General features: G+C 43.3%; 1 protein-coding gene across 1 annotated transcript in view; it reads right to left on the minus strand.

The window, feature by feature from the left end:
• LOC144717812 (contactin-associated protein-like 2) overlaps window positions 1-25,178 on the minus strand; it is a 191,865-nt gene that overhangs the window by 36,200 nt on the left and 130,487 nt on the right. Inside the window, exons 14-19 of the mRNA XM_078593481.1 lie at window positions 21,201-21,357; window positions 16,729-16,856; window positions 14,040-14,210; window positions 13,001-13,219; window positions 11,957-12,196; window positions 10,944-11,252 (exon numbers count right to left, since the gene is read on the minus strand). Coding sequence (XP_078449607.1) covers window positions 10,944-11,252; window positions 11,957-12,196; window positions 13,001-13,219; window positions 14,040-14,210; window positions 16,729-16,856; window positions 21,201-21,357 — 1,224 coding nt within the window. The remainder of the gene's footprint in view (window positions 1-10,943; window positions 11,253-11,956; window positions 12,197-13,000; window positions 13,220-14,039; window positions 14,211-16,728; window positions 16,857-21,200; window positions 21,358-25,178) is intronic.

The raw sequence follows: 25,178 nt of genomic DNA on the forward strand, positions 1-25,178 counted from the left end.
CGCTACCAAGGACAGTATAGTATAACGAGGACATGATGGGAGGCTACATTTGGGGGCTGATTCGTGAAAGTGATTTACAGTATAATCGTGAATCTCAAAAATCTACTCACTTCTAAATCTTTTGCAGTAATTGTTGTATTACTTTAATATAAATACATGTTAATTTTGATTCATAAGTAGTTTTTTCTGACTATATGAACGAAAAGACACAAATTCACCAGTTTTCTCATTGAAAATAGGTAAATTTCAAAATATCACTGTCCTAGTCACAAAAGCAAAGTTTGTGAGGAATAATAGCCATTTTCTGTACTTTTGAGGCATGAGCAATTAGGAAATGACACTTACTACTGTTGTTTATGCCGGATTATGAAATATTGATAAAAAAAAAAATAATTCAAAAAATGCGTAATCGCATAAATTATGTTAATGTATGTAATTATATGCATAATCGAATTAATCCATGCGATTGCTTGCGATTATGTTAATGTGTGCAGTTATGATAACTAGGCTTAGTTTCGTTATCCAGAGTTGTATCAATCGGGATGAACGATTATCTTTGATTAAACATTTATTGATTATCTAAGTGTGTTTATGTTATGTTAGGTCTCCAAATTCATATCTCATTGCAGGTTACAGTTCTTATGAATAAGACAGCTTTGCATGGACTGGGAAAGAAGCCCTCGAACACTTAGTGTTAAGCAATTTTTATTCTAAACAACATATGACACTCTAACATGCATAGGCGAAAGCATACGTCAATAGATTCATGAGCAAGATTATGCAATGAACGAAAATGAATGACTAAAACACTTCTTATTCATGTAACTCGACGGCAGCAACTGCTTTGCACGATCAGTTGACATTGAACGCACCACCTTGAAATGGCAACCCTTTTTGAAACACAAGATAACTTTTTGAAAGTCTTATTCGTGTGCGTGTTGTGTGCGTTGTCCCCTTGTAAAATTAATTATTTTTTTAGAGCCGGGAGTTGTGTCGTTAGCTTGTGGGGTGGGGGAGGGGTTATATCACCAGCGAACAGAGAGGTTCCCTTTAGCTTGGGTGTGGCTGCAGCGAGCCCGCCCTGCTCGTGCGCTCTCTCTCTCCACTGCTAGATGAGTGGTGTCGGCATGACGCTCGTCGTCGTGGCGAGCGATGATTCCGTCGTCGGATAGCGCACAGCTCCTCCACCGCTGGATGACGAGTCGGCACGACGCTCGGTGACGCCCGGGTCGTGCTGCTCGTGCGCTCTCTCTCTCTCTCCGCTGCTGGATGGCGAGTTGGCACGACGCTCGCCGACGTGGTGCGCGATGATTCCGTCGTCGCTGCTGGACGTCTTGTCTGTTCTCACTGGGTGTTGGTCGGTGTGTGTGTATCAAACACGGCGCATTCGATGGCGCTCTCTCTCTCTTGGTGGCAGCTCCAGGCTTCTCCAATGCTGGATGATTGTTGAGTCGGCACGATGCTCGCCTTCGGCGGTGCGCGATGATATCGTCGTCGGATAGCGCACAGCTCATCCGCTGCTGGATGATGAGTCGGCACGATGCTCAGTGACGCCCGGGTCGTGCTGCTCGTGTGCTCTCTCTCTCTCCTTGATCGTTGCCAGCTTCACACGGACACTCGCCCTTACTTCAGGCTGTGTTGGCTCAGGCTCTGGACGACGCGGCTGTGCGCGCTCACCGGCTTGGAGCGCTCTGGCGATGAACGATGGCTCTTGTTGCTCATCCGCTGCTGCTCGTCCTTTGCGATGCTCGCTTGGTCGACGCTTGGCGATTTCCGCCCTTTCTACAGGTTGATTGCTTGTTGTCATTCGTCACTCTCTCTTCTTCGTGCTTTCCTTTGTTCCTGCAGCTGCCAGCTTCACTCGCACTTAACCACACCTCGCCACTTCGTTCCATCTCTCCTCGAGGCACGACCCATGGTTTGTTGATGCCTCGGCAAGCCTCCGCCCTGTCTCCCTTATGAGCCTCCCTCGCAAATCCGCGTCGCAAGCCGAGTCACGTGAGCGTGACTCGAACCAGACTGCTCACAGACTTCTGTGTGTTTTTACTTAAACTCAAAAACGTGAACCCCCCCCCCCTCTGCGCATCTCTTGCAAGAGGAACAACAAACCAAAAAAAAAACCAGACAGCCTCCCGACCCCTCCTCGTGACCCTTTCTAACCCCCTAAGTATTTATGGTGCCATCTGTTTGTGCCGGACCATTGGAGACAAAGGTGGCTGAGGAGATTTTTGCAATACATTTATGTGGTCCTGTGTGTTACATTTATTCTTGATATTTCTTATGAGTTCCCTCGGTCTTAGTATATCGTGGTTATTATTCGGTCTATGTTTAATGAATATTCGTAATGATCCTCGTTACATCATTATTTTGAGGGCTTTGCCAAGTTTGGTTATGCGTTTGTCTCCAGGGATTGGTGTTTTATTCTGAGTTATATTTTAATGTCCTGAGGTTAAGTGTAACTAAGTTTCCACTTAAGCTTTCTTGACAGCTGGAATTCGTATTCTTTAGTTTTTGGTAAGGTCATGTAGATAGAAATATACAATACAAAATAATATATATGCGGTGAATACGAGTAATATAAGGGGATTACTAATAAAAGCCCCTATTGTAGGCTGGTTGATTCTTTTTGTTAAGTTTCTACTTTTCGTTAAGGAAAACGTTAAAGAAAACGCGAATTGCAACAGTTGTTTTTCTCTGCTCTGCACGATATCCGTGCATCTCCAGACGTCTTGGGAAGGTTAGGCCATCGACCTTTTGTCCATCTGGATGTCTCTGACCTCTCTGTGCTCTGAAGTCTTACCGTTTAATTGCCCTCCCCGTTTCACAGATTCCTGGTGTGCTTGTGAGGAGTAGGGGCTGTTTCCATTATTTAATTAAAAATATATATATAGATATAAAAAAAAGTAATTTTTTTTTTGGCCTAATTATTTTTAATATTAATTTTTGGAAAACAGGGAATAGATACAACAATCCGCCCTTCTAAAAATTATTAGTGGTCGATTTGGCCACTGGCGAATTTTTAAACAAAGTAAATGCCCCTTTTTTCTGTTATGAACCCATCAGCCGCCCTCGTGTTTCGGCTGTAAAAAAAAAAAAATTCCAACACGCGCGTCGTATCACAATCTTAGCATGGTTACATTTGAAATAAGCAAAGAAAAGAAAACAAAATGTTAAACATCGATACCACATGTTATATCGGTTCTTATCCATCATAACTACTGTAAAAACATTTTTTTTAGTTCCTGGGAAACGCAAGGTAGTGGTTTCGAACACATTTATGCGTTATTTTCCTCCTGTTACCTCCTTGCCATAATTTTTACCCAGTTATTATCATCTGGTTTGCCACTTTTGGTTTTATGTGGACATGCTGCCTCCCACGCACTGTCCTTCAGACTTGGTTCGTCTATAGCCTTTTCCTGTCCATTAACAATATTCTCATGGCCAGATATTTTAGAGTAACCCTTTACTCTTTCATGCAATCTCCCAACATCATTAACTTGGTTCGTAGTGCTTATCGCTTTAATCTTTCGATCACGGTTTTCAGGTTCGTTTTTGTAATTTCCTCTATCACTCCCTCGCGTCGTGGGAGTGTGTGGTGTAAAATTGTGTTGCACATAACCAGAACTCGCGCACACAACCAATTTTGGCACTTGGTTGTCAGTGGCACTTGCACTCTCTACGATTACATGCACATTTGCCGAGTCAGTGTGTCGATTCAATTCCGTGCCTCGTAATGTTGCCCTCTTTGTTTTTACGAGTGTGTTAGATTCCAACACCATTCCCGATATGTCATGAACATTCGTCTCCATTTTAGCACTCCGATCCACGTAATATTTTGTTTCATTGGGATGTTTTCCATTCAAAGGCTCACGCCTGCATTCCTCAGGACGTGTCTCTGTGTTCCATCTCCCTGCACCACCATCGCGCGATCCTGCGACGTGCTGCACTGTTTTTCCTGTGTGCTCCGGGTTATCTCTTTGTCTCTGCTGTCTGTTATCTACTGTCCGATCACCCTTCACTGCAGTCATGTTTTTGCGTTCGATCTGCGCGTCATTTACGGGAGCAATGCTTGCGTTTCCTACCGCATCGTATGCATTTAATGTTTCCCGATCGTGGCGGTATTTGTCCGCCTTGTCACTTGCAGCCTGCTTGCATTTTCCAATGGGGCCATGATTTAGCTTCCACTCAGCGGGTGGGGCGCGTATGGGCAGCTCGCTCTCAATTACTGTGTGTGGTTCATCACGTATTTGGGCCGCATTTTGTGTCTCAGTTAAGCCATTTTGTTTCTCCTTATTATTTGTTTCTCTATTCCCTCCTGGTATAGCCGGTGGGGAAATCGGTCGGAATTGGACCGATTGTGTTTGACCTCCCATCCTGCGATTCTCGTACATTTTTGGCCCCGTGCTTCTCCGATTTATGTGCCACCTTTTTCCTGGATTGTTACCTTGCCATCTGTGTGTGTAATTTTGACCTTGCGTGTGTCGGGGCATGGAGTGCTGATATGGTTCTGCTCTTAACCTCCACCTCCTGCGATTCTCATACATTTTTAGCCCCTTGTTTCTCCAATTTGTGTCACTCTCATTTGTGTGCCAACCTCTCTCTGGGTTATTTTGCCATATGTGCGTGCGTGTTCGCTCCTCTTTGCATTGTGGGACTGCTCGGTGATTTTTATTCCTCTCTGAGAGGCTGGGATCATTATCCCTCTCCCTGTGTTCTGGATCCGAATTATGATTCTTAGCTCTGTATAACCATGCCATGTACGCCTTGCTCTCTATGCGGTGTAAGGAGGCTGTTTCTGGGTTCAAAACCATTCTCACACTTTCTGTAATCTCTGGGCTCAAGGATTCAAAAAACATAATTTTGAACATATGGTCCCCTTAGTGATACCGATTCACATCACCTGCGTAATACGCTTTTTTAAATTGTAAAAGGTAGTCACGTGGGTCTTGGTCCATGCCGTGGGTCATCGATTTTACAGCATAAAACCCCTCAGTGAGTCATCTTCTTGGTTCTTTCGGTAAAGTCACGTAGAAGAGAAGTAATAAAATAATAAAAATAAAACATAATAAAATGAAATAATTCTCACGACGTTTCGGCTACAACGCAAGCATTATTTCATTTTATTATGTTTTATTTTTATTATTTTATTACTTTCCTTCTACGTGACTTTACCGAAAGAACCAAGAAGATGAATCCCTGCAGTCACGAAAGCTTTAAATCAAAACCCTCAGTGAGTGTCGAATATTCTCCAAACTTCCGAATCACTGCCAGGCTCAGTTGTTTGAAATCATTCCTAATCTTGTATGGTAGCGACTTTACCCATGGTATAGATTGTCCATGTAAACTCCATTTCAACAGACTCGCTTTCTCATCCCGTCTCATCAGGCCTCTGATCATTGCCTCCTCTTCTACTGTTGCGATGTGGGTGTGTATATCCCTGTTCTTATTGTGTGAGTCAAAATCGGGAATTCTGACGAGAGCTTTGTCCATCAATTTAAGGGTTTTACTGTCGAAAGAGTCTTCCGAAAGTTGGTCATCGTCAGACGAGCGGTCACTTTGATGTGTGCTGTGTCGGGCGTGTTTTAGCGGCGTGCATTTTTTTGGTGAGCTGTCTGGGCTGTGTCGCTAGTGTTGCCAATTACCTGCAGTTTTTGCCTCTGCCTTAGTGGAGCATATCCTGGTGACTTTATTTTACGATTTTGCCACCCCCTAGCTTCGGGGTTGTCAGTTCCCCCTTTTTTTATTTTCATCTGTATCTCCCCATCCCTTCTCTCGACTTGGGAGGGATTTTCTTTGTCAAGGATATTTTGATCGATACCCATCATTTTTGTGCGATCTGTCCCTGGACTATGTCCACGTGCCCAAGAGTGTGGTGTACTATTACTTTCATATTTATTCTGTGGATCAACGTCTGTGAGTGTCGCTGGTGTCGCGAGCCCTGATTCCTCCTCCCTTGCGAGGGTGTGGGGACATTTTACCTCGTTGATTAGTTCCTCTCGATATGTCGTAGCGTCATCGATACAGCTCCCTTCCCATGTGTCTCTCTGATTGCCCTGCTTTGTAGCAGACCGGTCAGTACGTTTTAATACGAGTTTCCAGTATTCCGCAATCCATTCAAAAATTCCTCCTAATCCTAGCATCTCAAGTGTGGCAGGAGCTACTTTGACATTCCCTTTCGGAGTGCATATAAAACAATTGTATCACAGAATGTAGTCAGTTTGACTCGAGCTATTCTGTTATTTTCTATTCAGAGTGCGTATCCCTAACACAGTTTATCACAGGATGCAATCGGTTCGATATGATGTTATCTTAATCCCACTGTATTTGTTCCAACCTGCTATTCTGGAGTTTAACCTCAGAGTGCGTTTTTTTTAAGTTTTACGCCCGTTTACAATCACAAGGCAATGTTAGATCACAATACTCTGGTTAACACGTAGTGATTCGTTCCTTCATCCATGCAAAACACTGTCTGCGAGAGATCCCGGACGATGCCACCCATTATGTTGTATATGCCAGATTATGAAATTTGATTAAAATTTTTTTTATAATAATAATTAATAAAATTGCAAAAAATCTGCAATTCGCATGAAATATGCTAATGTATATACTTATATGCATAAATTATGATAATCGCGGGTATAATCGTATTCTTGTATGCGGATGCTTGCGATTATGTTAATGAGAGCAGTTATGATAACTAGGCTTAGTTTCGTTATCCAGAGTTGTATCAATCGGGATAAACGATTATCTTTGATTAAACATTTATTGATTATCTTAGTGTGTTTATGTTATGTTAGGTCTCCAAATTCATATCTCATCGCAGGTTACAGTTCTTATGAATAAGACAATGGGCTCCCCCCTATCTCCGGTTGTAGCCAACATCTTCATGGAAAAATTTGAGATGGACGCCATCCAGACTGCCACTCTACGCCCGACCTTATGGAAGAGGTACGTAGACGACACTTTTGTCATCTGGCCACATGGCCGGCCTGCTCTAGACCAATTTCTCGACCACATCAATTCCATACACCCAGCCATCAGATTCACCATGGAAGTCGAAAATGATGGCAAGCTACCCTTTTTGGATGTCCTAATCAAAAGGAGACCTGATGGTTCAATGAGCCACTCTGTCTACAGGAAAGCCACCCACACGGATGCTTATCTAAAACCGGATTCCCACCACCATCCATCCCAGAAGAATTCCCTCATCAAGACTCTATATCATAGAGCCCAATGCATCTCCGACCATGAACACATTTCCAGTGAACTCAAACACGTACGCCAAGCTCTTAAGGCTAATGGTTACTCCGACTACACAATCCGCAAAGCCATCACTCCAACCATCAAGAAAGATCCTGTTGAGGAGCCTTTCAAGACCATCACCTTACCCTACATTGCTGGGGTCACAAAAAAGATCTCCAAAATCCTGATTAAACACAAGATCCAGGTCCGATTCAACACAGTACATAAAATCCGTGATCTGGTACCATCTGTAAAAGATGTGATTCCAGACATACAGTACCCTGGCGTCTACAAACTAAGTTGCCTCTGTGGTAGCAGTTACATTGGGGAAACCAAACGACACGTCTCAGACCGCATTCGTGAACATAAAGCTGATCTAAAACACGGTAGGACAAACACCTCAGCCGTGGCAGACCACTGTTACAACTCAGTGGGCTCACATGACATTGACTTCTCCAAGACGGAGGTTCTCTGCAAGCCATCTGGCTATCATGAGAGATTCGTTCATGAGGCGATCCACATATACAAACACAGAGACAATTTTAACCGAGAAGATGGATTCAGGCTTAGCAATCATTGGAAGGACGTAATAAACCATTTCGATACACATTAGGGTGAGTTGAATAATACATAGTGTTATATTAAAATGTATAAAGTATAGGGTGGTTTACAGCAATACAGTATATAATTTAATGTTGGGTTTATCTATGGCAGTATATAGTACTGTATATGCTAAGAGAATAAAGTTTAGATGGAAGTATATTATATACTTCTTACGACGTAGAATTGTAATTTTATTATTTGTTGTTAGTAACTCAGCTTATTGTAGAGTATAGTAAGTATCAGTTTATATTTTAGTTTTTTTTTTTTTAATGTAGTTTTCACTTCGGTTTTCTACGTGGTTGTTTGGTAAATGCAGCTACATATCACTAACATTCCTGTCCTTTATTAACGCTGTTCCTTGCGCCCCCCCGTGGTGCTGTTGATCCTGCATAATGCATGGGCATAATGGGACTTTGAAACCCCTCCGCCCACCCCCTACGCATTGTCCATTGGTATGCTAAATTCCTCTTCATATGCACATTCTTTTGTTAAGGCGCTCCTCCTCGCTACACCTATATAAGCTCCTAGCTTGATAATGTTCTCATTCTTCGCCTGAGGACGGCTGCTTGCGTTGTGGCCGAAACGTCGTGAGAATTGTTTTATTATGTTTTATTTTTATTATTTTATTACTTCCCTTCTACGTGACTTTACCGAAAGAACCAAGAAGAAGACAGTTTTTCATGGACTGGGAAAGAAGCCCTCGAACACTTGGTGTTAAGCAATTTTAATTCTAAACAACATATGACACTCTAACATGCAAAGGCGAAAGCATACGTGAATAGATTCATGAGCAAGATTGTGCAATTAACGAAAATGAATGACTAAAACACTTATTCATGTAACTCGACGGCAGCAACTGCTTTGCACGATCAGTTGATATTGAACGCATCACCTTGAAATGGCAACCCTTTTTGAAACACAAGATAACTTTTTGAAAGTCTTATTCGTGTGCGTGTTGTGTGTGCGTTGTCCCCTTGTAAAATTAATTATTTTTTTAGAGCCGGGAGTTGTGTCGTTAGCTTGTGGGGTGGGGGAGGGGTTATATCACCAGCGACCAGAGAGGTTCCTTTTAGCTTGGGCGTGGCTGCAGCGAGCTCGCGCTGCTCGTGCGCTCTCTCTCTCCACTGCTAGATGAGTGGTATCGGCACGACGCTCGTCGTCGTGGCGCGCGATGATTCCGTCGTCGGATAGCGCGCAGCTCCTCCACCGCTGGATGACGAGTCGGCACGACGCTCAGTGACGCCCGGGTCGTGCTGCTCGTGCGCTCTCTCTCCGCTGCTGGATGGCGAGTTGGCACGACGCTCGCCGACGTGGTGCGCGATGATTCCGTCGTCGCTGCTGGACGTCTTGTCTGTTCTCACTGGGTGTTGGTCGGTGTGTGTGTATCAAACACGGCGCATTCGATGGCGCTCTCTCTCTCTTGGTGGCAGCTCCAGGCTTCTCCAATGCTGGATGATTGTTGAGTCGGCACGATGCTCGCCTTCGGCGGTGCGTGATGATATCGTCGTCGGATAGCGCACAGCTCATCCGCTGCTGGATGATGAGTCGGCACGATGCTCAGTGACGCCCGGGTCGTGCTGCTCGTGCGCTCTCTCTCTCCTTGATCGTTGTCAGCTTCACACGGACACTCGCCCTTACTTCAGGCTGTGTTGGCTCAGGCTCTGGACGACGCGGCTGTGCGCGCTCACGGGCTTGGAGCGCTCTGGCGATGAACGATGGCTCTTGTTGCTCATCCGCTGCTGCTCGTCCTTTGCGATGCTCGCTTGGTCGACGCTTGGCGATTTCCGCCCTTTCTACAGGTTGATTGCTTGTTGTCACTCGTCACTCTCTCTTCTTCGTGCTTTCCTTTGTTCGTGCAGCTGCCAGCTTCACTCGCACTTAACCACACCTCGCCACTTCGTTCCATCTCTCCTCGAGGCACGACCCATGGTTTGTTGATGCCTCGGCAAGCCTCCGCCCTGTCTCCCTTATGAGCCTCCCTCGCAAATCCGCGTCGCAAGCCGAGTCACGTGAGCGTGACTCGAACCAGACTGCTCACAGACTTCTGTGTGTTTTTGCTTAAACTCAAAAACGTGAACCCCCCCCCCCCCTCTGCGCATCTCTTGCGAGAGGAACAACAAACCAAAAAAAAAACCAGACAGCCTCCCGACCCCTCCTCGTGACCCTTTCTAACCCCCTAAGTATTTATGGTGCCATCTGTTTGTGCCGGACCATTGGAGACAAAGGTGGCTGAGGAAATTTTTGCAATACATTTATGTGGTCCTGTGTGTTACATTTATTCTTGATATTTCTTATGAGTTCCCTCGGTCTTAGTATATCGTGGTTATTATTCGGTCTATGTTTAATGAATATTCGTAATGATCCTCGTTACATCATTATTTTGAGGGCTTTGCCAAGTTTGGTTATGCGTTTGTCTCCAGGGATTGGTGTTTTATTCTGAGTTATATTTTAATGTCCTGAGGTTAAGTTTAACTAAGTTTCCACTTAAGCTTTCTTGACAGCTGGAATTCGTATTCTTTAGTTTTTGGTAAGGTCATGTAGATAGAAATATACAATACAAAATAATATATATGCGGTGAATACGAGTAATATAAGGGGATTACTAATAAAAGCCCCTATTGTAGGCTGGTTGATTCTTTTTGTTAAGTTTCTACTTTTCGTTAAGGAAAACGTTAAAGAAAACGCGAGTTGCAACAGTTGTTTTCTCTGCTCTGCACGATATCCGTGCATCTCCAGACGTCTTGGGAAGGTTAGGCCATCGACCTTTTGTCCATCTGGATGTCTCTGACCTCTCTGTGCTCTGAAGTCTTACCGTTTAATTGCCCTCCCCGTTTCACAGATTCCTGGTGTGCTTGTGAGGAGTAGGGGCTGTTTCCATTATTTAATAAAAAAAAATATATATAGATATAAAAAAAACAAATTTTTTTTTTGGCCTAATTATTCTTAATATTAATTTTTGGAAAACAGGGCATAGATACAACACTACCCAGGAACAAAAATTGTGTTACATAGTGAATTATCACAGCCACAGCAAATTACACAAACAGCTGCAACGATAACAGATCGATGCGACGCCCCGGCTCATTGGCCGTGCTCACCGTTGCTTTGCAGTGTGACCGTTAGGCAGCTCCCTGATTTTGAGCTCACGTGCAGCAGCATTGCCGGTGCCGTTCTGGTGCTGAAGCCAAACAGCGCCATCTCTCCAGACTCACTGTCACCAGCAGGCTCCCCGAGGCTTACGGGCACTCTCGGAGATATGAGATCGCCGCTGGGTTCCCTGACTGGCATGTCAGAGGCTCTCTCGAATGGCAAGGTGTCTTTGTCACTTCCGGTGGACGCCAAGAGCTTATGAGGATCCTGGAACTCATACCTCACCCAGGTTCCTCTTTCGAAAAATCCACCAACCTCTGAGAAGTAGAATATGGAATCTAAATATTAAGGTTATAACAATTCGGATCAAAATGTTTCTCCATACATTGTATTGAGGATGCATCATGCTTACTGAACAGTTATGTCAGCATAAAGTGTACTTATATTTGCAGTCAAGAAGTATACTTACAACAATGTTTACGTTTACATCTATAGCTCTTTGTCAATCCACTGCTAGATGAGGGCCTCCCAATGTAATGTAAGTTATTTTATCCGAATTGATTACATTGCTTAGAGTGAGTTGATAAAGGTGGAGAGCATATATGTGGGAGCATTGACATCCAGTACAACAATCTATTTCCTGCACTACCCTCTGCTGCCCATCACGTAGCTCCACAGCCTATGACATCTGCAATCACCCGTCTCATCGGATCTCAAAAGCGAACCAGAATGGGGTCTGAATATTGTTTATATGGGTGACCACATGTTTATGAGGATTTGAATTTGAGGTGATATTTGTTGCAGCCCTATATTTATATGAATCCAGGTCTCCTTGAGCTTCTTGAAGCCATATTCTTTGCTTGATTTGCTTGTGCCTATGTTGTTGCTTGTTGTATCGCACGATTGTGAGAGATAGTGAAGGCTTGGGGGAGGCTGTCATCCGGCAGTGGATTGATCACGGCTGATGATGACAAGTATGCTTCAGCCGATTCAGTTGACACTGTCTGCCTCTTTTGTTTACCGGCGGTGCAAAACGGCCCGTCGTAGGGAGATGAGGAACAGTCGCACGAGTAGCCCACCGAGTGCTCCACGCAGCGGCCTCCATTGCGGCACAGTGCCCCATAGCTGCGGCAGTGGCCCGAGCAGCCCGGGTTGACCCCCGGTGTGACCCGCGCCTGCTCCTCCAGGTCCAGCATGACGCCGTTCACTCGCAGCGAACGGACGCAGCCGAGGAAGCCGCTGTAGCCGGACACGGAGGAGCCTACACAAGACAGGATGCGACACGGTCATCAGAAGCACTGCTGAACACAGCGGTTTGAATCATAGGCAAAGGATATGATTAGAGATTTAATAAATAACAGAATTCCTGTACCAGTCAAGAACATATGGGTAACTCTACATTGGCTTCCTTTTGGGTATCCATTGCATTGCTTGTGTGTCCTTCGTTTTATCTTTGTAGGCTGGAGAAGGTAATATTCATTACCATCATCATCAAAATCAACTCTTTCTGCTTTTGCCTGTCCTTCACAGTCTTTGCCAGGCACCATGTCAGCTCATCAGTCCATACTGTTACATCAGGTATTGTCCATGAGCAAGGCGCACAAGTCAGTTGTTTAATAATCAAAACACCTGGCTGCATTTATCTCGAAAATACTGATGCTGACCACAGTACACTACAACAAGTACTAATTCAAGGTAGAATTAAACTCGGAGAGATTCCAGCCAAGTTCAACCTCCAATTGCCACTGGTGCTGTATATGACCAGCAATCAAATATGAGCCATATACAATGCACACATGCATACGCACATACATGCTTCTACGCAGATATACAATTCGCACACGGTCACAAAGCACAAGTCACGGTTAAAATATGCCAAGTTTCTAAATTACCTGCAAATTACTGAATTGAAATATAAAAGGCAAAGAAATAAAGAGTCTGATTCTAAATAATTGCCCCCTACTGTGAAAACTTGGCAGGACCCTCCTGAAAAGGAGCCGTGAGATTCGGCGAGGCTTTCCCGGGTAAAAACAAGTATTGTAATATAAAGCTGTGCACGAAGTACCGATGTAAAGCTGGCTGTTCAGCTGCAGATGAGCATGGCCACGGCTAGGCACCCACGCCACCACCCGAGGCAGGCGATCGACGCGCACGCTCGCCTCCTTGAGGCTGCGCTCGACGCTCACTGCGTGCCACTCCTCGTCGTTGAGTGTCTGCCCTGACCGCACGACCATCTCCACCGGCCCGTTCCCAACGTCAAAGCCGAAGCTCACCTCGTACGGCGCTACAGCAGCAGGACGCCAATGCAATCGCGCATTACACACACACACCACCAGTGGGGGCTGCCCCATCAGTGGAGAGACAACAGCTGGAATTCCGCAAGCATGCAATGCGTGAGTACACAGTGGATGGTATTGTAAGCTGAAAAAATATTACTGTTGAAAAACTTAATTGTGTTCTGGCGGTTCATAATCTTGGAGACTTTTTTGTTATGAACGCTAGACACGAAGTGTTGGGCAATTTTGTTATTTGTCATTGGCCTAAAGTGAACGAAGTAGAATAAAAAATATATTATTTTTACTCCTTTTTGTGCCGAGCAGATAGCAATAGATGAAGTCATTTGCACACAGTTTGTAAAACACATTTGCTGATGTACAACACATTTGCTGATAACAGGCCCGAAATGTCAATCATCCAGCAACAAACAGCACGACAAAATAGATTGTTGTGCAATAAACAATGTACAGCTTTCACACAGAAAACAGAAAAATACACCATGGCCGTTTCTCACACATCAAACATTGATTGGATATGTGATATTTTTTTGTGAAAAGCACATTATAACTGTTATTTATTAAACGAAACAAAACAAGGAAACTATTTTGTATTTTACCAGGTGAGGCCCACTAAGCTCTATAGCTCTTTTTTAGAAGTGACGTGGCCACAAATGATAGCTCAACAAAGTGGCTTATTATGTAGAGATGCATAGCAGCCAAAGACTCAAAATCCATGTTTCTAAATATGGAGGGAAAACATGCAAACTCCATAAATACAGGAGTCAAGTTCGCGATCGAACCCACGAGGTAGTTAACGTCTCAGCTCACACTTGAGCTGCACTCGTATAAAATCACGAGTCCCCATGTTCTCCAGAAAGACTCCGGATTCAGCCGACGTTTTGAAAAGGAACGTGATGTCGAGGCTTGTCTCGGCATAGACCGGCAGGAAGTGCAAATAGGATCTGTGGGTGCTGAAGGATGCTGCGTTCCAGAAGTGCCCTGCGACAGAGCCACACAACAGAGCAGCTCACACAACTGGGTGGGAATAACTGAGGTTTCAAAACCCCAAACAACACAGATCATTCAAGATGCATTTTGTAAAGGTGACCTAACCTTGCATTTTCCCAATTAAATTATCCACAGGGCATTTGCAAAGATAAGAAATGAATACAATGGTGGTTGTGTATCGATGGCTGCCACATAACAGTCACCAAACACTTTAGCAGATACTCTTTGGGTCTTTCGGTAAAGTCACGTAGATAGAAAAAGAATAGCTCAGGATGTTTCGATCGCAACACAGGCAATCGTCTTCAGGTGAGAGAGAGAAATCTACTGAAACAAGGTCTTATATAGGCCTGAGATGGGAGTCCCCTCAGGGTAAGAAGACGGGGCTAGAGATGGTCTCCCTGAGGCTGTGGAAGTGGCCATTGTATTGTGAGAGATTAGCATGTCAATGATGCTTCGGTGGCAGATCGAGTAGGACATCCAGTCTGTCAATACAAAGACATCCAACTTAGTGATGCAACTCAGAGAGTCAGCTAACATCGTCAGGAAGGATGGAAACATCCCAGCAAGTTAAGACTTTATCTGGTTAATCACGTCCTTCCAATGATTGCTCAATTTGTACCCATCTTCTCGGTGGAAATTATGTCTGTGTTTGTGTATCTGGATGGCTTCATGGAAAAATATTTGATGATAGCCAGTGGGTTTGCATAGTACCTTCGTCTTGAAAAAATCAATATCATGTGAGCCCACAGTGTTAAACCAATGATCATCCATGGCCGAGGTATTGGTCCTACCGTGTTTCAGATCTGCCTTGTGTTCACGAACACAGTCCGAGACATGTCGTTTAGTTTCCCCAATGTAACTACTGCTTAGTTTGTAGACACCGGGATCACATCCTTCACAGATGGGATCAGATCACGAATTTTTGTACTGTGTTGAATCGAACCTGGATCTTGTGTTTGTTCATGATTTTGGAAATCATTTGGTAACCCCTGCTATGTATGGCAAGGTGATGGTTTTGATCAGGTCCTCAGATGGTTCTCTCCCCAAAGTTGGGGTGACAGCTTTGCGGATTGTGCGGTCCGAATATCCATTCATCTTGAGGGCTTGGTGGACATGCTCCATTTCACTGGCTAGGTGGTGCTGGTCGGAGATGCAATGGGCCCTATGGTGTAGGGTTTTGATGAGGGAATTCTTCTGGGCTGGATGGTGGTGGGAGTCAGGTTTTAGATAGGCATCCATGTCGGGGGGCTTTTCTGTAGCAGATATGACGGTATTCTATCCAGCCTAAATATAGTGCACGGCTTGTGCATAAAAAAACTTGTTCTGGATGACAATATTTGCAATTACTTTTTACGCCAATCACAATTGCTCTGATTTTAAGAGTTCAGTTCTGTATAGCATATTGTAATTATTAATAAGACAGGTGGATGTGTGAGTTCAAAACAAAAACTGTCACAATTTCACATTTAAAATTACAGTAGGTGTTGTGATGTGGCTGCTATGATAACACTTTAAAATAGCTTTGTAAAAAATACACGTGCAAAATGTTTAACAAAAAACTCGGTGCATAGGTAATACGCAGGCATACATACGAGCTCATATATTACACTAGCTTTACTACCCGGCTTCGCCCGGGATTTGGATTCTTGTCTTGGATTAATACATGACGTCACCGCTCACTTGCCGTGCAAAATATATGCATTATTGCGCCCCCCCCTCCTCCAAATACAAACCTCTATTTTTATACTTTTTGCATTGTGTACAGTCTGCAAGCTACCCATATGCCAAATTTCAAGTTTGTTGCATGTCGGGAAGTATGCTAAACATTTCGAACAGACACATTCACAAATTTCCCTTTATATATATAGATGAAATATAAAGCGTCGGTGACTATTCCTTTGGCTCTACACCAAAGGCTCCATAAAGCATCAGACAGAAACGGTAGGAATGTATCTACCTTATGACTCAGGCATTGGAATGTAAGATGCATTTAAATTACTTTGGCGGCATCGAACAGAATCACATCAATTCTATGTTCTGAAATAGAGACATTGTTCAGGATGCAAAGGTTTTGCATCAATGTATTTGGTATTTTAACGTGCAGCTAAAAGAGCTCAACTTTTTCTGCACCCCCCCCCCTTTCCCACCCCGTGTGCATGCGCATGGGGAGCGGCGGAGCAGTGGTTAGTGCACTGCTCAAAGAACTGATTGAAACGAGTTCGATTCTCGCTCACGACCAAAAACAGTGGCGAATATCTGAACCGGTCCTGGACATCCCCTAGGTCGACTCAGTACCTATGTGGTGTGTAAACAACAGGATTATGAAAACAAAGGCGGCCGGGAGTCGTGCTGGCCACCCACCCTCTGTGTGCCATGCCGGCCTTCATAGGTGCTCGCTAACAGCACTTACCCCAACAGTATGTTAAAGTCAATACGGGGGATCTTTGTCTTTGTGCGTGCAACGTGTTGTCGATTCATAAGAGGGTTTTCATGAGTGGCAATGGCTTACTGTCCCCGTGACAGCGCAGTGGTCCCACTCGGTAGGCGGCTTCTGAGTCGCTCCTGTTCATGTCACCGATGATCAGTTGCAAAACGGGTAAATGGGGTTTATATCCCAAAAGCCCCGAGTCTTCTTTCCTGAAATAAAAAAAACACAGCTTTACATACTGTGTGTGTATGTGTGTAATAGTTATATTAAAACAAGAGCAGACAAAATTATTATTTGGATTGTGATACATGTCTTTGTAAGTTCAATATCCGTCACATGAGGGCATAGTTTTCTATCTGGCTGGGATCCACATTAATAGGCACATTTAACCTCGCACAAACGCTCATCAATATTATGATTTTGTTGCATACCTATAGACACTCAAGGAAAAGCGACTCTGTGCACTTCTTGCACTTCTGTAGAGACAAAATAAGGATCCCTACCGACCAAAACATGACACGACCCTTTGAAAGCTGTGCAGTTTACCTGTGGAAAGCACAGGTGCAGAAATTAACGCAGTGGGAGAGGGAGCTTACACGTGCAATGGAGCACACTTCACACGGCAGCACTTGGCTAAGACCTGTCTTGTGCTTCGCTTCAGTACAGGGCCATGATAAACAACAATACTGTAAAAAAGTACAGTTTTAATGAGTGGGGTGTAATTACAGAATAATAATCAAATACAAAAAGTCTGGTTTTTTTTCTCTTAGCTCCCCATGCAGTTTCGCTGTACTATTTGACAAGCAATATTATATTTTTGAAATATAAATTGCTGGGCAATAATACCTTTTTCCCAATATGGTATTAAATTATTGTGTTGTTAAGTGCAAGATATATTTATTTTTTATAAGTATAGCATCTATAGTTTTAAATGAATCACAGCACCAATTACTAAGCTGAAATAACTCAATTTCACACATTAACTGCACATTTAAGCCGATGCAATTAAAATAAAGGAATGGCTGTGGACTCTCTGGACAGGTAGAGTACTAATTATGTTGGGAGTGTTTGATTCCCAATTCAATAAGCTGTGTTGCACGGACGATGTTATCAGCTGCACAGGGACATTTTTTTACATGTTTTTGTAGCCCCATTGTTTCCACTGCCAGCCTACCCCGGGACCCGGGGAGCAAGAGCCAATTAACCTGCTCAACTGCCTCGTTGTAGATAATTCACAGTCATACATTTAAACATTCAGAACCACCCGAACGGACAAAGCCCCCCCGTGTAGCCTTTACAGACTTTTGAGGCAAGCGCTGTCAGCAAGCACCTATGAAGGGCGACACAGCACCACGACCGGCCACCTTTGTCTCCCGAGTGGCGATGTTTACACATGTCTCTCGAGTGGCGATGTTTACACATTTGAGGCTGAATAAACCTCAGGGAGGCCCAGAACCAGTCCAGATAATGATCACTGGTGTTGGCCATGAGCGGGAATAGAACTCGCATTGATGTATGCTAACCGTTGCACCACCACTCCTCAATATGCGCACACACAGGCGTGCAGACAAATCCTGAATATAATTACGTACTGATATGCTATCTTAGCTCAAACATTTCTAATTTGCTTGCACAGAGGATATTTAAACATGGCTACTCAGATACTATAGCCAAAGTTGCGAGAGCTGAGATGATGACCATCATCATCCTATCTCATACATACTATAATTGAGCAGTGAGTTTGTATTAAATTTTTAAGCCCATTTTTTGAGCGCATAACATTTGCGAAACATGAATATTCAATGAAGTATTGATTTGTATTTTAAATGTCAGTAAAAATATATTTAACATTTGGGAACCATTGCATCCGCTTTACGACAGCCCCATTTGTGACAAACATTTACGACGTCTATATAAGGCCACCACTTATCGATTTACAACACATACACTTAGGCCTCGGCAAGGTAAGGTAATTTACCCTTTTTACCGGGTAAAAGGGTAAAGGTAAAGGTTTCGACATGCCAAGGGGTAAGGTAAAGGGTAGGATAAAGGTAGCTCGGAAGAATTACCCGGTAGGGTAAAGGTAGCGCGAAGTATTACCCGGTAAATACGGTACTTTGTTTACCGCTAAAAGCTCTGTGGCGCAGTCCGTGGCCTCCATTTAATAAGTAATATAAAAACAAACTTTATTAAAAACACGCATTTATGAAATGTACTATACGAGTAATGGCAGAACTCCACGACTCCAGGAAGTGGCCCCGAAGTTTGCCATAACGTAAGGGGCCGTGGTGATTTACAGCCAACGTGAGTTGAGCGTGGACAATTAGACCCAAGCCGAAACATAACATATAAAAAATGATTTTATGATAGAATATAGTGTTGTCATCAGTATGACATAAGTATACCAAGTTTGCAGTCGATACCACATTAGGAAGTGAGTAGAAATTTTGTTACAAGATTTGAGGAAACAACAACGATGACAACAGACAGTGAGTTAAAAGAAAGTGTGTCAAATTGGAATCATCGAGAATATTCTATATGAATAAAACGCTCTACCTAGCATTTACCGTTATAAACCTTGTTCATGTGTAGTACCCCAGTAATTACCCTGTAATCGGGTAATTTATATGGGGTAAGGGTAAAAGGTAGGGTAAAGGTAGACTCGTTGCTTTTTACCTTTTACCTTACCTGCTAAAGGGTAAAAGGTAGGGTAGAGTGATTGTATTGTGGTAAGGTAAAAGGTAGGGTAAAAATAGGCTCGTTGTTTTTACCTTTTAACTTTTACCTTACCTTGCCGAGGCCTACATACATACACTTCATTTTCGACCCATCTTACAACATTGCTCTTAACAGACTTGAACAATCCGTCAGTTAAGCAGAGGAAGGAAGACACGGTAAGAAAAACATCATTATTTGTTTAAATAACAATTGCTTTCCGGAAAATGTTTATTTTCAGAGATAGGAGATGAGGGCCCATTAGGCCCGGAATTTTTTAGTGTTCCTAATGGACTAAAGCCACGCAACTTTTTACTCAGGGGTTGTGTGCTTTGCCGAACGTAAACAATAACTTTTCATACTCTTTGGTTCTGTTGGTAAAGTCACATAGGTATAAAATAAAATAAATCACGACGTTTCGGGCGCACCTGATGGCGGACGCTTGTGTTGTGCCCGAAACGTCGTGATTTATTTTATTTTATACCTACGTGACTTTACCGAAATAACCAAAGAGTATGGATTCCTGCAGTCATGAAAGCTTCAATTACTTTTCAAATGTGCTCTCGTTTTTCGGGTCAAATACAAAAACATTATGGTAATTCACTAAATTGTAATACCTTAACCACGTTCACCACAACTTTGAATCATAAACTGAAGAGATTAATGGGGATTTTTTTCAGTGGAATACAGAGTATTTGCCAAAAGTGTTACTATATGTTGTAGATATATACATGTATGAATGTAAAAATATGCAGCAAACCTTGTGTGTGATTGACTGATGTGGTGTAAAGGATATCTCTACCAAGTAACATTCATTATAAAATGTCATTGCACATATATACCGAGGACATACTGTTTATTATGTGTTTGATGTCCTCAAGATATCCATATTCCCAGATGCAAACAGTTTTGGTAAATTTCCACAAAGAAGGCTGTTGTTTGATGCCCTCGTTGCCACACGTTTTCATCGGAGATAGCACACCGAGTTATGATATAGTGTCTATGTCTGTTATCTGCGGGTGACCTAATACCCAGAGGAATTTACAGCTACACTCATATTAATGCTATGGCAAGACGATGGCATCTTGGGTATATATATAGTAATGTGAACATTAAGGGTAATGGTAAAGAGGTTTAACTAAGAGCTGTGCTCTGCAGTTAACAAACACTCAGGCCCTCTTCAAGGATAACAAGTTAAAATAACTGTCAACAAAGTGTACAGACATTATTGCAAACCAATGTGACACATAACCATTGCAGCCTGTATGAGCTCTGAGCCATATGCTTTATTCACAACTATTTACTAAGCAAGATGCGGTGGTACATATGGGTGAGTAAACACAACATATAACGGTATGAGAAAGGAAATACAAGATATTATATTAAAGGCAACAAGTATATGTTTAAAAAAATGTTTAATACGTATACATATTAAAATAGTTGTTAATAAGTAGAGAGAGCTCTTTGTTGTGTTTTCCTGTTTTACCGTGTGTTGTTGTTCGGCATGATGTCCAAAGTTTCGCTACACATGCTGGGCGCTACTTCATGGCGAGCGATACGACCCAAAGACACATCAGAGATCTATCTATACAGCACTGTGAAATGCTAAGCAATAGCAATACAAAGAGATAGATAACCAATTAGATATTGGTTTAAAGAGGCATACTCATTTAGTCGATCGGCAGGTCGCATGCGGTGGGGTAAAACGTCTGGCCAATGGGGACAAGTAGGGCTAAAACCCTCTGGAGAGGTTCCCTAGAGCTCCCTTTAGTGGAGGCTCTTCCGCCAGCAGTGGCGTGGATGGACGATTGTAGGACTGCTCCTTTACAATTACCTACCAGAGATACAGATATCCCTCACAGTTGCAAAAAAACTTGGGGTCGGAGCAGTTCTTGGTAATGCCACAGGCGCACTTCTGCACCCTGGGGACAGCGCCACTCCAGTAGCGCTGTTTTTCATGAGTTCGTCCCACCCACGAGGTGTGCGGCTCCCCATCTGTGGGGACATCGAGGCGACACTGCTTCTGTAGTGAGTATTGTATGTATATATGTTGAACTTGTTTCGCACCATATATAGCTAAAGGTGCTAATTGGAGATGCAGGCAAGGACAACAAACTAAACACAACAAGCACTTCCCCGCATTATGAGCATTTATCACCGACTCACAGGCATATACTCGACATCCCCAGAGATCATCACAAATGCGTGTAATACACTGATTATGCTTGTCTCATCCAGGAACGCCTCACTCCCATATTGAGTATCGTGGCTCCTTTTCAGGAGGAGCCTGGAAAGTGTTCATAGTCGGGGTTCTACTCTATTCTTGCACACAGCAGTAATATATTCAGGAGCTAAATGGAAATGTCCATATCTGATAGCCATGAAAGGGCCTCAAGAGAGAGTTTGTGTAGTTTTGTTATTCCTCCGTTGAAGAAGCGCAGACGACAGTGGTTTACTATATGGTCCATAGTTTTTGGTTCCATGGCCACAATTGTATTGTGGCTTGTCTTCTAATTTTCCATTTGCAATGATTGATATGTATTACCCTAATTGAGCAGTTTTTTTTAGATAATTTGGAAAATGAGGCCGATACACAATGGCATACTTTCGCAAATGAAGTCACATGATCTCTAACATCCATTGTGAAGCAGATGGCATGTATTTTTACAGATAATACAACCGCAGTAATAACCAGGAGAGTTACTGGGTTCGAACTATGAACCTCTGTAACACGCGGCGGACGCGCTATCGCTAGACCATCACCAAGGATTGAAGACGTGTATGGCGAACTATGGGATGTATTATAGATGTTAGGGAAGTGCTCATGATATTTGGATTAATCCAGAAAATCCAAATATCAGGACGAGACATATGACCTGAAGTTATGTTTTCGTTCCACATGATCTGAAACCAGAAGTGATTTCACTAATTTTCCATCACTTCCACTTTTGTCCTGCCAAAGATTATCACATGGCAAAGGGTATTTTTTGTTAATATGCAGATATATAATGATCACAGTGTAAATTATTTGAAATTCTCAAAGATGTAAGAAATTATCTGAAACAATCTGGAATTATGATGAGAATTTTGTAAATCCAAAACTCATTCCAATATATGTATTGTATGCAGTGGTAGTACTAAATAATGATACCCAAAGCTGTATTGATACCATCACTATGTTAAACTCATTTTAGATCTGAAGTCGTATTCATATCATGGGACCTCCTTTGCCAGTACCAAAATATGAGAATAGGTTTTCCCCTTTTTTCTGGCAACAAAACAAATATTAATATGTTTAAACACCAAACTGAGGACGCCAAAAGGCATGCATGAATGCCTTTTTGCGTCCTCTGGTCTAACACCGTTTTGAGACTAGGCTCAAAAGAAAACTGTCTCTGGTGTGGACCAATCAGTTTCAAAGACAATGCATATATTATCAGAGTATGTTTTTTTTGCATTCTGACCACAAGTATTGTGGTTAATGCAAACATGATTCCTTGTAAAAGGTTTCAGTTTGGTGTTTTAACATCTTAACACCTGTTTTGTTGCCAGTCAAAAGAGGAAAACCTATTCTCGCGTTTTATTCATATTTCATCAATCATGCAGTTTATTTCAAATACTTATATTCAATTCAGTGGCCTTTGTTTAATCACGTCAATGGTCAACTGAAACACAGAAATTGTAATTATCAGCAGAGTGAAGTAGTGTATATTTTAGTCCCTTAATGTTGGCTAAATGTGACCATTCTGTTGAATATTTTAAGTCATGACAAACCTAAAAGCAATAAGTCAATTTTATATGGTAATCCAGCTATTATAAACATATAACAGGTCCCTGCGGGGTGGGCTGGTAGGAACGAACAAATGAATGTCTATAATAAAATTAAATGGCGGGGGTACGATACGAAGGGAGAGTTTGAGGCCTAGTTCTAGGCTTTAGGCCTAGCTGTAGGCTTTAGGCCGCTGTGAGTTATTTTTGAATTTAAATGTTTTAATTAAAAACTATCTCAGGGAATTATAAGGGAATGTTACACTTTTTTAGCCAGGAAAGCCTCACTGAGTCTAAAGGTTTTTGTATGGTCCTGCCAATCTCAGGAAATTTTACGGGAATGTTACACTTGTTTAGCCAGGAAAGCCTCACTGAGTCTAAAGGTTTTTGTAGGGTCCTGCCAAGTGTTTGCAGTAGGGGGCGATGTTGCTACACCTAATCGGACATCGGACGGATGGACGGACGGACGATATAATCTATTGTAGGCTGGTTCACTTCGTTCCTACCAGTATTAAACATTTAACACGTAGGCTTTTATAAACATATATTAAACGTTTAACACGTAGGCTTTTGCGACCAATATTATGCATAATAGAGGTTTTTTTGGGTTAGATCGCGTAAATATATAAATGTGTCATTAAAACCTGCCACCACCTGACACAGCCAACTAGTAAGGGTTGTCACGTAAACAGAACATGCCAATTCGTCACTAGTACAGCACACCGGTGTGTTGGAGAGCCAAGCCACAATATTTACAATCAGAGTACGACGTTTCGCCAGTAATTACAACTAGCTTCATCAGGCGACAACCAGATTTGTGGAGAAGTCTGTTTCGTTCCTTATATAGAGGCGTAGATGCGGTGCCCACGCTTCTGCCCTCTTGCACCACCTGGGGGGCGGGGGGGGGATAACTGAGGCAATGTACATTAAGCATTATGCGAGCCCTACATGGGTAGGACCTTTTCGTTCATCAAAAACTCTGAACATCTCGTAAATATAATCAAAGATATTAAGCTTAACCTTAATGATATTCTCGTAAGTTTTGATGTGACTTCTCTGTACACGAGGGTTCCGGTCAACGAGTCAATTAAATTACTCGACACTGGTAATGAACAAAGATTTAGCCAAATATACCCCAAGACTAGCTGAACACTGTCTAAAAAACACCAACTTCTTGTGGCAAGGTGACTTCTATAAACAAAAAGAAAGAAGCAGCAATGGGCTCTACTTTGTCTCCTGTAATAACGAATTTGTACATGTGTAGTGGTGATACGCGCTGGGTGTATATGTCGTGTGCCAGCGCGTATGTACGGGTGTGTGTGTGGTGACGCGCGCTGACGGGGAGGAGCAGGCGTCAGTGCGCGGGTGGGGGTAGTGCTGCTGATTGGCTGTGTGCCGGTGACGCGCCCAGAGGGAGTGATCGGGTAGCAGCGCGGTGTGATTGGTCGGGGAGTGGAAACACGCGCTGAGCGGAACCGGATCGTAGGGATAGCGCGTGGGGATTGGGTAACTGAGGAGCGGTGCCGACGTTGAGGTCCGCATCCGCTCCGTCTCCCGGGAAGAAGGGGTATATAAGGTGATGCACAGAGGAGCAGGGGCAGAAGTGGAACCATCTAAGAATGAAGACGAAGGTGCAGAGATAGAGCCCGGAGAGGAGAGTAATGGAGAGTAATGGAGAGTAGAGGAGAGTAAGGTATAAGTGTGTAGCCAGCGAGAGAGAACGGTCTACACGAGCTGAGTAATGTATAGTGTGTAGCCAGCGAGAGAGAACGGTCTACACGAGCTGAGTAATGTATAGTGTGTAGCCAGCGAGAGAGAACGGTCTACACGAGCTGAGTAATGTATAGTGTGTAGCCAGCGAGAGAGAACGGTCTACACGAGCCGAGTAATGTATAGTGTGTAGCCAGCGAGAGAGAACGGTCTACACGAGCCGAGTATGCATACGGTGTAGCCAGAGAGAGAGATGCAAAGTCTACACGAGGCGAGTGGAGAGTGTAGCAGAGGCGCAGAGTCTACACGAGGCGAGAGAGGAGTGTAGCCGAGGCGCG

Source organism: Lampetra planeri, chromosome 1 (genome assembly GCF_965212315.1).
Source record: "Lampetra planeri chromosome 1, kcLamPlan1.2.h2, whole genome shotgun sequence".
NCBI lineage: Eukaryota > Metazoa > Chordata > Hyperoartia > Petromyzontiformes > Petromyzontidae > Lampetra > Lampetra planeri.